Below are 16,900 nucleotides of genomic sequence, written 5' to 3'. Positions count from 1 at the left end.
TCCTCGGAGTCCTGTGAGCACTGGAATTTTAAAGTAGATTTTACAGCGAACGAAACAGCTAACTATGTAGCATTTTTAAAGCCGAAAAACGACTAAAATATTGTTTGGGTGCTGGCTCTTTTCCTTTTTTTATCGGTTGCATATATAACACCCCCTGAAAAATATTTCTGGCTGCGCCACTGATGGTGACCTTGTGCATTTGTTTGCAGAGCGGTTTGTGTGCTTTTTACTGCAATAATCATTCCTAATGTCTATATTTTTGCTGTTAAATTGAGCTGTTCAATTTAACGATGTGTTTGGGATCAACACGTGAAGAACATACGATGACATTGATACTAAGTGGCTTTTAGGAAGTTGATGTTTGCAAATCTTCTGAAGCAGAGTATGAGGCAACAGTTGCCTTCTGATTTATTGAATTTTGTTCTGTTTGTTTCTGATGGTGTTTAATGCCGGAAAGCGACTGAGGCTATGGGGACGCCGTATAAGATATTTTTCGACAACCTATGCTTCTTTAATGCGCAATACATGAGCCTCTAGCATTTCACCTCCACCGAAATGCGACCGTCGCGGCCGGGATCAAACTCGCGTCCTTCGGTTCACCAGCCGAGCACCAGGATCAATTTGTGTCGTAAGTGCGGGGGCTATAAATTTCTAGTTTTGTGTTCATACTATCATATTTGTCCATTTTTCATATATTCTAAATTTTTATGAATTCATTCTCTTTCACTATCCTCCAACGATTAAGGCTATAAATTAAATCAGTAAACTCAAAGCGATTAAGTCATGTAACTTCGGGTTCCTCTTTAATATGAAATCACATTAAAACACCTTTTTGTGTCAAGGAATGAGAAGATAATTATCAGGACATAAATATTTGGATGCACTAAGGAAAACAAACATGCCGGATTTCAGCTTGTTGCCACATTTACACATTTAGGCAAAGCACGTTGGCGCCTTTTCTACTTTTGCATAAGTTACCAGCATGTCAGATTATTGGGCTAAGTTGAGCCCGACTTGTGCAGATAAACCACCACAAGAAATTGGCCACGGCTTAACTTGGTTAACCCTGGAATTCAGCCAAAAGCGACCATGCTTGCTAAGCATTTGAGGCTCGTCCATGGCAGCTCCACTACACGCTCGCGACAGCCGTTCTATATATGCTCACAGGACCACGTGGCTATCACGTGGTTTCACATGGTCTTACGACACCCCCATCGGATGTCAATACGCGGCTTCACATCGCCCGATCGGGTTTTCTTACGGTCAAAGGTCAACGCAAAGGTCACTCAATGTCAAATGTAAGAGGTCAACTCAAGGTCAGAGGACAAAGGTCAACTAAAGGTTATGGGTCAAGGTAAGAGGTCAAGGGTTCGACATCATAACTGTACCACATATGGTCATACACGGCTAACGTGGCTGGAACAGAAGGTCGTTCAAAGTCATTCTCCGGCCTAGGCGACGACTGGTTTATATAGCGTAGTGAAGCTTTTCACTTCAAAAAAGAGTATGCAACTTTAGGTTCAGCATTGTGAAGTTTAGCTTACTCCGTCCTGCTTCTAATTGGCTCGTACTCTTATCATTAATGTTAACGTATCCAACTGTTTACTCTCCTACCGGGTTGCTGTGCAATCGCGTTCCTTTCCCACCTCCTCCCATACTGTCGGGACATGGCTGGACTGGCTTGGAGCTGAAGGTGTTGTGCAGCAGGGCATCGACATCTTAGGCGCCAAAGTGTTGTGTCCAAATAAAGTCTTGTACTACTGCTATGGCGCATAGTTTAATAATCGCAAACATCTACGGTTGTAGAGGCTGTTCTAAGATCAAAAACCGGTACGCAGCTCCTTCTTCTTCTAGTAGTGTCGTTTGACATGTCATTGTTACGCATGGAAAGAACATTTGAGTGTTAAACGACAGAAATGCATACTATATAACTTAGCGCCACACTTGTATACATATATACATATATATATATATATATATATATATATATATATATATATATATATATATATATATATCAGCAGACAAGTTAAAGGAAATGAGGGGCCCGTTTGACAAATTTATGAAGGGAGCCAACAGTCACCGAAACCAAGGTGCATAGGGGAACGTTAATTTTTTTTTAATGTGTTATGCTTATCAGTGGGATATTATAGTACTTAGATTAATAAAACGCTTAAAGAAAATTACTTATAAAGCAGCAGAAAAAACAACCATGCCGCCGGTGGGATCCGAACCCACGACCTCCGAATATCGCGTCCGGTGCTCTTACCAACTGAGCTACGGCGACGGCAGTCCAATCTGCTGCTCTCGTGGGTATTTATGTTTACTGGGTGTAAGCGAGCCTTGAGAGTGTTCACCAGCGCCACCCTCGACCATAGCGGCGGACGTAGCACGTCCTGTAATACCGCGAGCGTGACGTAGAACGTCATCTAACGGCGAGGGTGGAAACTGTGCGAGAGCCCTCTTATGCTACCTTTGGCATTAAGACTGCCAGAACCGAGACCCTCGTTAAGCTATCAGCAGACAAGTTAAAGGAAATGAGGGGCCCGTTTGACAAATTTATGAAGGGAGCCAACAGTCACCGAAACCAAGGTGCATAGGGGAACGTTAATTTTTTTTTTTTTGTGTTATGCTTATCAGTGGGATATTATAGTACTTAGATTAATAAAACGCTTAAAGAAAATTACTTATAAAGCAGCAGAAAAAACAACCATGCCGCCGGTGGGATCCGAACCCACGACCTCCGAATATCGCGTCCGGTGCTCTTACCAACTGAGCTACGGCGACGGCAGTCCAATCTGCTGCTCTCGTGGGTATTTATGTTTACTGGGTGTAAGCGAGCCTTGAGAGTGTTCACCAGCGCCACCCTCGACCATAGCGGCGGACGTAGCACGTCCTGTAATACCGCGAGCGTGACGTAGAACGTCATCTAACGGCGAGGGTGGAAACTGTGCGAGAGCCCTCTTATGCTACCTTTGGCATTAAGACTGCCAGAACCGAGACCCTCGTTAAGCTATCAGCAGACAAGTTAAAGGAAATGAGGGGCCCGTTTGACAAATTTATGAAGGGAGCCAACAGTCACCGAAACCAAGGTGCATAGGGGAACGTTAATTTTTTTTTTTAATGTGTTATGCTTATCAGTGGGATATTATAGTACTTAGATTAATAAAACGCTTAAAGAAAATTACTTATAAAGCAGCAGAAAAAACAACCATGCCGCCGGTGGGATCCGAACCCACGACCTCCGAATATCGCGTCCGGTGCTCTTACCAACTGAGCTACGGCGACGGCAGTCCAATCTGCTGCTCTCGTGGGTATTTATGTTTACTGGGTGTAAGCGAGCCTTGAGAGTGTTCACCAGCGCCACCCTCGACCATAGCGGCGGACGTAGCACGTCCTGTAATACCGCGAGCGTGACGTAGAACGTCATCTAACGGCGAGGGTGGAAACTGTGCGAGAGCCCTCTTATGCTACCTTTGGCATTAAGACTGCCAGAACCGAGACCCTCGTTAAGCTATCAGCAGACAAGTTAAAGGAAATGAGGGGCCCGTTTGACAAATTTATGAAGGGAGCCAACAGTCACCGAAACCAAGGTGCATAGGGGAACGTTAATTTTTTTTTTTAATGTGTTATGCTTATCAGTGGGATATTATAGTACTTAGATTAATAAAACGCTTAAAGAAAATTACTTATAAAGCAGCAGAAAAAACAACCATGCCGCCGGTGGGATCCGAACCCACGACCTCCGAATATCGCGTCCGGTGCTCTTACCAACTGAGCTACGGCGACGGCAGTCCAATCTGCTGCTCTCGTGGGTATTTATGTTTACTGGGTGTAAGCGAGCCTTGAGAGTGTTCACCAGCGCCACCCTCGAGGCTCACACTCTCAAGGCTCGCTTACACCCAGTAAACATAAATACCCACGAGAGCAGCAGATTGGACTGCCGTCGCCGTAGCTCAGTTGGTAAGAGCACCGGACGCGATATTCGGAGGTCGTGGGTTCGGATCCCACCGGCGGCATGGTTGTTTTTTCTGCTGCTTTATAAGTAATTTTCTTTAAGCGTTTTATTAATCTAAGTACTATAATATCCCACTGATAAGCATAACACATTAAAAAAAAAAAAAAAAAATTAACGTTCCCCTATGCACCTTGGTTTCGGTGACTGTTGGCTCCCTTCATAAATTTGTCAAACGGGCCCCTCATTTCCTTTAACTTGTCTGCTGATAGCTTAACGAGGGTCTCGGTTCTGGCAGTCTTAATGCCAAAGGTAGCATAAGAGGGCTCTCGCACAGTTTCCACCCTCGCCGTTAGATGACGTTCTACGTCACGCTCGCGGTATTACAGGACGTGCTACGTCCGCCGCTATGGTCGAGGGTGGCGCTGGTGAACACTCTCAAGGCTCGCTTACACCCAGTAAACATAAATACCCACGAGAGCAGCAGATTGGACTGCCGTCGCCGTAGCTCAGTTGGTAAGAGCACCGGACGCGATATTCGGAGGTCGTGGGTTCGGATCCCACCGGCGGCATGGTTGTTTTTTCTGCTGCTTTATAAGTAATTTTCTTTAAGCGTTTTATTAATCTAAGTACTATAATATCCCACTGATAAGCATAACACATTAAAAAAAAAAATTAACGTTCCCCTATGCACCTTGGTTTCGGTGACTGTTGGCTCCCTTCATAAATTTGTCAAACGGGCCCCTCATTTCCTTTAACTTGTCTGCTGATAGCTTAACGAGGGTCTCGGTTCTGGCAGTCTTAATGCCAAAGGTAGCATAAGAGGGCTCTCGCACAGTTTCCACCCTCGCCGTTAGATGACGTTCTACGTCACGCTCGCGGTATTACAGGACGTGCTACGTCCGCCGCTATGGTCGAGGGTGGCGCTGGTGAACACTCTCAAGGCTCGCTTACACCCAGTAAACATAAATACCCACGAGAGCAGCAGATTGGACTGCCGTCGCCGTAGCTCAGTTGGTAAGAGCACCGGACGCGATATTCGGAGGTCGTGGGTTCGGATCCCACCGGCGGCATGGTTGTTTTTTCTGCTGCTTTATAAGTAATTTTCTTTAAGCGTTTTATTAATCTAAGTACTATAATATCCCACTGATAAGCATAACACATTAAAAAAAAAAATTAACGTTCCCCTATGCACCTTGGTTTCGGTGACTGTTGGCTCCCTTCATAAATATATATATATATATATATATATATATATATATATATATATATATATATATATTAGGTCCTCAGAGAGAAATTACAAACCATGAATGTGCTTTACCATTATATGCAGCCCATTTATTTATTTATTTATTTACACATACCTTACAGGCCTCAGAGAGGCATTGTGTAATTGGGGGGGGGGTAGAGAAGCTTGTGTAAAATAGGTTAGAAACCAAAAGCACTGTAGAAGTGCAGTAGAGCAGGCAAAAAACAAGTTAGTTCAGATAATAAGATAATGCAATTCACAAAAAGTGATAGAGGTACAAGACAACTATGCATCATGGAACAAAAAAAGGGAAATGCACAAAAATTATACAAAAGCAAAAGAAAGTATATCAGGCATGCATGAGGATAGTTGCACTTGAACAGACCCAATGAGGCAATAGTCTCAAGTAGCTGAAAACAAAGTTATGTGAATCATGAGCATATAAATGACGAGCTAAGCGTTATCAACGAAGTGTTTGAGTAGACGTTCGCGAAAAGTGCGATCCTGAAGGTCGTTCAAAAGGCGCATGGCGCGTGGGAGTGACGAGATGTTGCAGGCATGTGTACTGCCATAGATGCGGGCATAGCTTTAGTTATTATGTAATCTATGTGATAGGTCGCAGGGATGTTGTAATGTGCTGGCGGTGAATCGGTGGCATGGGCGTACTTGTGAAAGAGAGATAAAAGGGCAATGTCGCGACGAACTTTCAACCGATGGAGCGAAAGTTCGATCTTTTTTTTGGCTGCACTGGACTGAGAAATGTAATTTTGCGAAATGATGCAAGCCGTATTTTGGACCGCTTCCGACTTCTCTATTAGTATTTCTGATGAAGTGCGTACTCTAGCTGCAGTCTGACAAAAGTAATGTAGGCTTGTTTACGCGCGTGATGGGTAGTGCACTTCAGGTTACGGCGAAGAGACCCTAGAGACCTGGAAGCATTAGCAAAAATGGTGGTTATATGTTCAACCCAAGAAAGGTTTGCTGAAAGATGGACACCTACATACTTGCACTGCATAGTCTGAGCCAATGTATAGTTATTAATGTGGTAGGAAAAATGCGAGACGGTTGAATTTCGGCAAAAAGAAATTATCTTACATTTAGAATTGTTTAAAATTATTAGCCACGTTTTACGCCAATCATTAATACAATCGAGGTCACTTTGAAGTGAAAGGTGGTCATTAGTACTTTTTATTGGTCGATAAATAGTCCAGCCGTTAGCAGATATGCATATACAAGATGAGATGTTTACTGGCAGGTCATTAACGTAAATTAAGAAGAGTAGTGGACCAAGGACGCTTCCTTGCGGCACGCTCGATGTAACGTCGGAGAGAGGAGAGCAATAATTGTTAACAACGGTGAACTGCTGGCGCTTAGAAAGTTATGGACCCATGACTAAGTTAAAGAATCTAATATGACCCCAGAAAACTTAGAGTTATAAAACCATTGTCTCGCGATCGTCGATAATGAAAGGTAATAAAATACAATACAACTTATAACGGCTCACAGTCTTTGAAGAGGCAGGCAGGGGCGACTTTCAGCACTGCTACCTTTGATAAAAGCGTGGAAAACCTTACTGAGCAATAGCCGTGTTCCTGACGAGAGAACGACCTTTCAAGATGTAATACCAATGTGCGTACTTGTTCCGCTAAAAATTCGTATGTAGTGTTTCTGCACTCATGACTCCATACGGTTGTACTTGTACTTTTTTCATTTCCTTTCTACCTTTTTCTCATGCATTTCTGCGTATCTTTAATTGTTATATGAATTTAGCCTTTGGACTTCCGTTCTTCTTTTCCGTTAAAGTTTCTCTCTCACCCTGCTGCTGCCACTGAAAAACGGACCTTGGGGCCAGTCAAGCTGCCTTGTTTGCTGCTTTTCCCCCTTGTTTTCCATCACAAACTTGTAGCTGCTTGTTTGTGGAAATACATAAATCATGTCAAAATCAAAGAAAGTTGCCATGCAAGTGCTAAGTATCTACGCATCAAACGAAAATGTCTTCAAAAGCTCACCTGGCTGAAAAACATGAGGTTGGGGCTCTTCCAGAAGCAGTTTCGCGAGCGGGCCCTGAGGCCCGGCAGAGCGTAGCGGAAGACGAGGTGCTCGATGATAAGAACGAGCGAGCCGGCCAGCAGTCCGACCAGCAGCATCAGGAACAGGCCGGCCACCGCCCGGACGCCCAGCGGAAGCGGCTTGTCCAGCCGCTGCAGCAGGCCGTCCTGCAAACACCGCAGTAATCAACTTGGTCCGCTACACTTGGTATGAAACACGAACCTATTACAAAGCGAGTGGCGCAGTATCATTGAGACTATGTCGTCCAAGTCTGTGCGCCAATGCGTCCATATTGTAGGGGTGAAGCAATACCGCCTCAACAATGTTGATCCACTCCTACTGTACCAACACATTGTCACACGGGATTGTCGAGACCATACTCTACCACTCATACATTAGCGACAGTGTTGCCCAGTTTAGTTCATGCAATACCATTACGCTAGAAAACTATCGACGCAGTTTTGGTCAATAATTAAGCGCAGGCGATATTTTGCACACGCGCAGTACTCACACAAAGTCGCACTTCAGGGATTAAACACTACATTGTTTAAACCATACATATATTATATTGACAATGTGCATAATGCAATATAGCACAGAATCGTCAGGACGATAATATGCCACAGCTGGTCAGATGCCATCCGCCCCCCCCCCCCCCCCCCGAGCTGTCTTTACATCAATTGATCAATGCTTATCCTGACAGACAGTGAATATAATATCAAGCATGGCAATAATGGGTTTTTATAGAGCAAAGACATCTTTGGCCAAAAACCGCCAAAAGAAAGGCGGTTGGTCATCATGAGTCAGCCACAGTTTACAGCCATTTTGTCGATTCTTGCCGTTGCCACCTTTGCCTAGCCCGCTCGTGCGCATTCTTTCTTGCATCCTGCATGCCGCGGCTGACTACTTTGGTGTCATTCCGCACTGTGGCGATTGAGCTTACACGTAAACGTGTTTCTAATCGTTTCAGGTGAAAATAAAAGTTTATGCAAGCTGTAAGCACTATAGTTTAACAAGAAAGTATCAGTTGCAGTTTGTAGTTTTAATGTCGCTACATTGCTTATTTTCCAGTGTAGGAATTTAGTACTAAAATTGGCCGTTTCGTGTTGCAATCGCCAGCGGTTGCTTGCTACTCGGGGGAAGTGAACGCTGCGAACGTTTTTAGATCTGTGCTCTTTGTTCTGCACTGGTTGGAGCTTCACGCTGCTGCTTGCAGTTTCCCCGCTCTACCTTTAGCAGCGCTGCGCTGAGATGTGAACCTCATTTTCCACAAAAGTAAGTCACCTTCCATTCCTCTTGTATAGTGACAACATCAACCTTACTGTGGCTAAGCTGCTGATGCGCCTAAATGAACCGTCGGATGTTGTGTCCCTTCATTGGATCGCAAAGCAGTATCAGCCAGCGTTTTGCTTGCCAAAGTGCAGCATTGAATGTTTTTAAGTAGGGCTTTTGCATGTGTTCGAGCTTCCATTACGTGGGTACAGCTAGGTGCGCTTGCATACGAGCTGCTTTCTTTACGAAGAGGGTCAACAAATACCCTAGTAAAATCCTGCCATCATTCGTGCTGGAAACGTGACCACGCTTCAAAGCAACCAGCTTTGTTTAATCGTTGGTAGGAAAAATAACTGGAAGGCAGGTGGCTATCATCGCTGACCACCAGCCATTACGCAGCGTTCAGGGGCATTCCCCCAGACCATCACCAAGATCGGTGGTGACTCAGTCTGAGTGGGGATGGATGTGCAATGTTCGTGAGTTTCAGTTAAGGATGTGGTGCGCGGAGTTTCGCTTTCAGCAACGCAAGAACGCACCACCAGAGGTCGAGCTGCAGCGCATGCTTTGAGAGAACGGTTCCCTGTCCTGTAAAAACAACCACGTACCCCCAGTGTGTCTCCAATTAACGATCGAACCAGACGCATGTAGCATTGCCAACAACTCGGGTGGGCAGCCTGCCACCTTCCTGTCATAGTGAGCCACCTGCTAGAAGCAGGCTTCAGACAAACAAGCACATAACGGCTAAATGAAGGGAATGGCCACTAGAAGTGTGAAAAAGCACTGCACTTGCTAGCGTTCGCAAATCGTGAAACAATGTATTAGTGCCGACATCATTATTGTGCGAAACATGTCAGACGCTTCAATGGGAAAGCGCTAGAATTTCAAATCGCGCAGGCACCTGTGCAACAGTGTGTGTTTCTTTTAAGAGCGTGAGCTCTTACTGATAATAATAATAATTGGTTTTTGGTGGAAAGGAAATGGCGCAGTATCTGTCTCATATATCGTTGGACACCTGAACCGCGCCGTAAGGGAAGGGATAAAGGAGGGAGTGAAAGAAGAAAGAGAGAAATAGGTGCCGTAGTGGAGGGCTCCGGAATAATTTCGACCACCTGGGGATCTTTAACGTGCACTGACATCGCACAGCACACGGGCGCCTTAGCGTTTTTCCTCCATAAAAACGCAGCCGCCGCGGTCGGGATCGAACCCGGGAACTCCGGATCAGTAGTCGAGCGCCCTAACCACTGAGCCACCGCGGCGGGTCTCTTACTGATCATGTTTCGAGATTTCGTGGGGTCAGCTACCACCATGAGATGACAGCGCCATCTATGGCAGCAACTAGGAAACAGCATATCTCGCATGGAGACTTGTAGCGCCACCTACAATAGTATTGTAGAAACAGCCACCAGGCAATGATGACATCTCGGTGCAATTGTCCCTGTGCAATATGGTGGATTGGGTGGAACTATGTGAGAATGACACCGGAGGACGAAATGGCGGAATAGTTTCGGTTCCTCGAATCCAAGATGGCGGCCAATAAAATTCGTTGTGCCCTCTCATCCCTTCCCCCTGACCCCCCCAAAAATATCCTACAACGGGATGAAAACTGCTGCTGTTAGGAAGAAATAAATGAAGGAAGGAAGGAAGAAAAGTGCACAGGCCTGCATACTGGCTCAAGCCGAGCCACGCTCGCTGTCGCGTGCTGAAAGTATGAAAGTTAAAGGATAGGAGAGGAAAGGAAAGATAGAAAGAAAAGGCGCCGCGCGCTAATAGGCCCATAGGCCACCGGGCCGACCCGTGCCATAGTGAGTCTAGCATCAAAACTGTCCAGTTACGGGACCGCTATATGCGTGTGCATTCGCTCATCTTTATATACGGGGGCACCCATCCGGGGACAGTTGTGTGTACCAAAGTTGGTAGGCAAATAAAACCCTATGGGTTGTGGTATAGAAGTAAAACCACAATTAAATAATAGGTAAACATCGTATACATGCAATTACTAATTAGAGCGTTACCGTATCGCGCCGCAAGCCGAATTATAGGCCCACTTTGACCCCCAAACGAAGGAGGTTCCATTTGGGACATATCTTGATGGGGTGTAACTGGACAACGGGCGCATTCTTATTCGCTTTCTTCGTCTAGTAAACCAAATAGCTAACTCTCGTTACTTCAACGTCTTCCAGACGGTGGCGACCCCTTTTTTTTCTTCATGCTCCCCAAGCCGGCTTCACCTGATGTTCCTTTTTTGTAAGCATTTTTCTGCTCAGGAGCACTGCTGAAGCGCGGATGCTGTCCTTCTTCAAAGAGCACAGCCAACAAGTAAGTCAGATATGTCTAACGAATACGCCTAAGTGAAGTAGGATTCAATCGAGGGAGTAATTTACCAACGCATTAGCAGCCACCTTGATAGTGTAGCGATATGGCCGCGTGTATCCCTCGCTTTACCTCGCAGCAGGCCTGATCTGTCTTAAACTGCTAACTTTCTGTAAAATTCTATGACTGCAGCGCGACGAACAGGACATAGAAGGAACAACTCGCCCAACTTACGTAGTCGAACTTCATGCCCGTAAATTTTGTTAATTGTTTTTTTTGGGGGGGGGGGGAAGGAAATGGCGCAGTATCTGTCTCATATATCGTTGGACACCTGAACCGCGCCGCAAGGGAAGGGACAAGGGAGGGAGTGAAAGAAGAAAGGAAGAAGAGGTGCCGTAGTGGAGGGCTCCGGAATAATTTCGACCACCTGGGGATCTTTAACGTGCACTGACAACGCACAGCACACGGGCGCCTTGGCATTTTTCCTTCATAAAAACGCAGCCGCCGTGGTCGGGTTCGAACCCGGGAACTCCAGATCAGTAGTCGAGCGCCCTAACCACTAACCCACCGCGGCGGGGCCGTAAAAACAGCCTGGTTTTGCTTTTCAGCCGTATGGCTACAGATACTGTCATTGAACTGTCAGTAGGAAAAATACTTTGGCGACAGTTTCCCTATGACTGTTTGAATAATTTCGTATCTTTTCTGAGCTATACTTGCTGTGATATTATACGAAAAATTTTGAGACTATCGGGAATATACGGCGTACCCGGAACTGTCCGAATACATATGCATTTGTCACATGACGTCTTGCACAGAAAGCAAATACAAACACTACAGAAAACTTCCTGAATACATAATAGACTTTAAAATATTTTCCGCATCATACGAATTCCGTAACGGAATAATTGCTATGGGCTCGTAGGGAAACATTTTAGTTTGATGATGAATTTTTATGGCCCAAGGGCATCTGCGGCCAAAGTGCGTCATGGCGCAAGGTATTTTCCTTTACTCAAGGTGGGGTCAAAGACCCATTTCCCAAGCATTTCACCCTAAACAAGCCGAGCACCAGTCCAGGGGAAGATTGCACCCATTGTTTCGCCGGTGGGTACCCGGCGGCACTGGGGATCGAACCCCGCACCTCCCATATGCGAGGCGGGAGTAGAGTTTAGTAGATCGTGAGGGTGCTGCTGCGGGATAGTTGGAGTATAACAATACTAAAACAGAGAACAGCGCCAACGCAGGACGAGGAACAGATGAACGACACAGCGCCTGTGTCTTACAACTCTACCTCGTCCTGTGTTTGCACTGTTCCGCGTTTTAGTAGAGTTGAGTAGAGTTCCGCCAGCAAAAAGAAAAAGTGCACCAGGAGGAAAGAGGACAAGAGGTGTGCCTCCCGCCCACCTGTAGACAGGGTGCGCGGCCGTACCACTTGCTGTGCAGCTGGTCGAGGTAGCCGAGCGCGTTGTAGCGCAGCACCAGCTCGGAGATCCCTTGGGCGAGAGGAAAACCGCGGGTCATGCCCACAGCGTACGCGTCGTCGAAGATGGAGTCGCCCAGCAGCCGCAGCCGGCAGCTGGGCTCGTTGGCGCGGTAGTAGTTAAGCACAGCCGTGTCGCCGATGAGCACGTCCAGGGCGCCCGTGCGCAGGGACTCGAGCCCCTCCTCCAGCGTGGCGACGCCGAACCGCTGGATGTGCTCCCACAGACGCTTGTTCTCGGCGAACACGTAGCCCTCGGCGGCCGTGCCGCGGGCGGTGCCCGTGCGCTGACTCAGGAGCTGCGCCCACCAGGAAGGAAAAGGGAGAACAGAGGCCGATTTATGATCCACCTTGGAAAGGAGCCGTTGGGAGGTTCTTCAATGAAAATGACATGGATCAGCATACTTTTTTAATGTAAAAATTCTCAATCCCCCCCCTCTCCCCGTAAACCTGCCCCCAGAGGGAAAAGAGAGACTGGTGGCTTGTTAGCGCAATATTAAGCGGAGAACAAGTACAGAGTCGATCACACTTGTCTAGAGCGCTCGAGCGGTGCGCTGCGGAGCAAATGAAGTGAAATATTTTCGCAGCTGCTTTGCTAGTGGTAAGGCGCTGGTGCCTGTGCGGTTCACGTGTCTGCTCTGCTGCCCTCCAGCGCAACCATTGTATGTGAAAATCGATACCTGCGTTAGAATTGCGTTTTATTTCTCCCGGATGGCACCTCTAAAGCACTCTAGACAAGTGTGATCGACTCTGTACGTCGCTTGTCGAATTAATGATAGTTGGCCGCTATGGCTGGATCACAGCGGCCAGGAACGCCACGAGGATGGACAGGGGTGTGGGAAAAAACTGGAGGATTGAATGGGCGACGGAAGTGGAGAAGAGACAGTGTTACAATTAGGGTGGAAGTAAATGCAATTGCGGAATAAGGAAACTCGACACAAACGTTAGAGCTGCATAATGATGATGTCGCTAGGGCTAGAGACGGCAAAGAATAAGGAGGACGCTTGTCTGGATTTTGCGAAGGATGTGCAAATGGCGTATGGTGAAGTCTGAAATATCGAAGGTTACAGACGGAAGATAAGATTCACAGGAGCGTCTACTCGAGCACGACACCCCGAAAATTTGTTACACGTCGATACTGCAATAATTCACTGCGCAACCTGTCTCGGCTACGTTTTGTCATCGACCTGGTTATGTCCGCGCTTTCTTGCTCTCGTCATCCTCCTGAGAGGCATGATTCGGTCTAGACGCCATGCGTACACATTGCTGAGAAAAGAAATACTCCGGCAAGCGGCAGGCCGAAGCGTTGTGGCAGTCTCTGATTGCTGTAACTGTTCTCGTAACTTTCACGGGCTATAAAAAACGCCACTGAAAATCCAATATGACTGCCCGGTGGATGATCCGGAAACCACACTAGCCTGGTGTGGCGCTGCTGCGTATCCTCAAGCTGCATTAAAATGTTTGTGCGAGTGTGCTGGCTTGAGCGAAAATGCAGGCGGTGTTGCTTGCAGTGGTGCAAAGATATGCACGGTACCACCTGTCACTGCACAAGTCCTCTAGTGTACACATTTGACATTGTTTTTCGAGGAAAGGAAATGGCGCAGTAATTGTCTGTCATCTCATTGGACACTCAAACCGCGCCGTAATTAAGGGACGGGAGAAAGGTGGGACTGAAAGTAGTACTAGTAGTGGTTTATTAAAATTATAATAGAAATGAAGGATTAGATTTCTGCTATCTTCAGCATCTGCCATCGATACTGAAGCACCTGAGCAGGGGCAGCGGAAATAAAGGATAGTAGGCAGAATGGAGAAATAAAATGAAAGAGGTGAGGGGACAAGAAGAGAGGACAGGGGGGAGAGGTAATACACACAAACTATTTACACAATAAGAAAAGAAGGACTGAAAGAGGGAAAGAGGAGCAGTAGTGGACGGAAAAAAAATCCTCAATAACGAATTCTCATTTTTCCGTCCACTACTGCTCCTCTTTCCCTCTTTCAGTCCTTCATTTCTTATTGTGTAAATAGTTTGTGTGTATTACCTCTCCCCCCTGTCCTCTCTTGTCCCCTCACCTCTTTCATTTTATTTCTCCATTCTGCCTACTATCCTTTATTTCCGCTGCCCCTGCTCAGGTGCTTCAGTATCGATGGCAGATGCTGAAGATAGCAGAAAGCTAATCCTTCCTTTCTATTATAATTTTAATAAACCACTACTAGTACTACTTTCAGTCCCACCTTTCTCCCGTCCCTTAATTACGGCGCGGTTTGAGTGTCCAACGAGATGACAGACAATTACTGCGCCATTTCCTTTCCTCGAAAAACAATGAATTGGTTATTGAGGAGCCCCGCCGCGGTGGCTCAGTGGTTAGGGCGCTCGACTACTGATCCGGAGTTCCCGGGTTCGAACCCGACCGCGGCGGCTGCGTTTTTATGGAGGAAAAACGCTAAGGCGCCCGTGTGCTGTGCGATGTCAGTGCACGTTAAAGATCCCCAGGTGGTCGAAATTATTCCGGAGCCCTCCACTACGGCACCTATTCTCCCTTTCTTCTTTCACTCCCTCCCTTGTCCCTTCCCTTACGGCGCGGTTCAGGTGTCCAACGATATATGAGACAGATACTGCGCCATTTCCTTTCCCAAAAAACCAATTATTATTATTATTATTGAGGAAAGGGAATGGAGCAGTAACTGTCTCACGTATCACGTGTCTCGCGTGTAACGTGGACACCCGAACCGTGTCGGAAGGCAAGAGATGAAGGAGGCAGTGAAAAAAGAAAGGGAGAGAGGTGCCGTAGTGGAGGGCTCCGGAATAATTTCGACCACCTGGGGATATTTAGCGTGCACTGACATCGCACAGTGGGGGGTACCAAGATGGCTTTAATCGGGCGAAAAAGAGCAGGCGGGGGTGGGGGGGGGGGTCACTCGCCGCGTGCGGAGAGAGCAAACAAGGATACCGAGAAAAATTTCAACTCTTATCCGATTCACTGGCTTTCGCGGACTCTACCATTTCAAAGCGTCGCTGTGCGCATTCACGCTCATATGTGCCTAGTTTGCAGCCAGTGGCCACCTTTTTCCCATCTCACTTCACATCTCACTTCAGCACATACGCAGTCTCATCTGACTGCCTAGGTCTGGGCGCAGTAACGAAGCAGAAGAGCTAGCAAGTACATTTACTGAAGCTTAAAACTTGTCCGCTACTACCAATTTAAATCTTACACAACCGGTGCCAATGTTATTTTCTCCCCTTTTGACCAGATGTGCTGATTACCACAATTCTGTCCTGTTACTTGTCTGGACGCTTTATTTAGCTTTTAACTGTTTGCTTATTATACCTGCATTATCCTCAACTCTTGAAATTATCAAACTTCATGCAAACATGAATTACTCTTTTTTATGCGAGTTTTTATGAATATTATTCACAGCATTAATTAGCTCTTAATACATTATAACAGGTCTTGTGCTTTTTCATTTTATTTTTCTTTTCACGCACGCACTAGCAGGCGGTTCCGGCACAGCTATGAGCTATGGTAATTCCTGTTTTTTCATTATGTAGTTTCTATGTACAAGTGAACACTTTTGTTTGATTGATGGATTGATTAATTAATAATTTAATTTATTGACTGGCTGACTGACTGGCTGACTGACTGATTGTTTGATTGATTGATTGGTTGATTGATTGATTGATTGATTGGCTGACTGACTGACTGACTGACTGACTCACTGGACTGACTGACCGACCGACCGATCGATTACGTAATTTATTGATTAACTGACTGATTCTATCAGGCTCAAAAATTGCTCTTCATTGACTACAAGGCGCAGTCCTTTCTTTCGTGAATACAACTGAGGTGCAAACTGCACGTCCAAGCCAGAACTGCGAAACAAACAGGACCATTCACTCACTGACATTGCTCCATGCTTTATTTTTGGCTTGCACGTGCCAGCCGAATATTGCTGGGCTATAGCGGACGACTCGCTTGGGTCGCTTGGGCGCTTGGGTCGCCCAGATTTCTCTGGTCCAGCCGTTCGGACGCTGAGGAACTTCGGCTGGCAGTTGCCCTCTACTCCATTTGAGTTAATAGCATTAAAACAGGTCATTAGAGAGAGGAGAGGGGGAGGGGTGTTCAGCGACCACACTCACGCTGGTGTCGTGAAAGTCGTGCACTTGCATCTGGAAGAAGAGGCCGGCGAAGTGCGCAGCGATGTTGGCCGTGTACGATGCGAGAAAGATGACGGAGAAGCAGCCCCACAGGTTGATGAGCACCTTGTTGGGCCACGACTTCGGCGCCTTGAAGGCGACCAGGTGCGAGAAGAGTAGGGACCACATCACCCACAGCGCCGACGCCAGGCTGAAGTTCTTGGTCCGCTGGCGGCCCCACGGATTCAGGCCGAACGGCGAGAACCATTCGTACAGCGCGGCAGCCAGCGCTGTCACCTGCGCGCACCAATGGCAGCCCTCTGTCGGCCTCTAATGGAAAGCAGCCCGTACCCGCTGTGGGGGGTATGGGCCAAGGCTTAGGCAGCCTGACTCCCAAGAATGTTTGAAACAATGCAATTGAAAGTGTAGGGTAGAAACCATAAAGAATGAATG

At 46.7% G+C, this 16,900-nt stretch overlaps 1 protein-coding gene across 1 annotated transcript in view; it reads right to left on the bottom strand.

Annotated features, from left to right (window-relative positions):
* Nucleotides 1-16,900, bottom strand: part of LOC144110040 (glutamate receptor ionotropic, NMDA 2C-like) — a 236,686-nt gene that overhangs the window by 24,558 nt on the left and 195,228 nt on the right. Inside the window, exons 7-9 of the mRNA XM_077642844.1 lie at nt 16,451-16,744; nt 12,240-12,614; nt 7,217-7,423 (exon numbers count right to left, since the gene is read on the bottom strand). Of these exons, the coding sequence (XP_077498970.1) occupies nt 7,217-7,423; nt 12,240-12,614; nt 16,451-16,744 (876 nt within the window). The remainder of the gene's footprint in view (nt 1-7,216; nt 7,424-12,239; nt 12,615-16,450; nt 16,745-16,900) is intronic.

Source organism: Amblyomma americanum, chromosome 11, assembly GCF_052857255.1.
Source record: "Amblyomma americanum isolate KBUSLIRL-KWMA chromosome 11, ASM5285725v1, whole genome shotgun sequence".
In the NCBI taxonomy this organism is placed as follows: domain Eukaryota; kingdom Metazoa; phylum Arthropoda; class Arachnida; order Ixodida; family Ixodidae; genus Amblyomma; species Amblyomma americanum.
The sequence above is the reverse complement of the archived record's forward strand: the minus strand, read 5'-3'. Positions and strand labels throughout refer to the sequence as shown.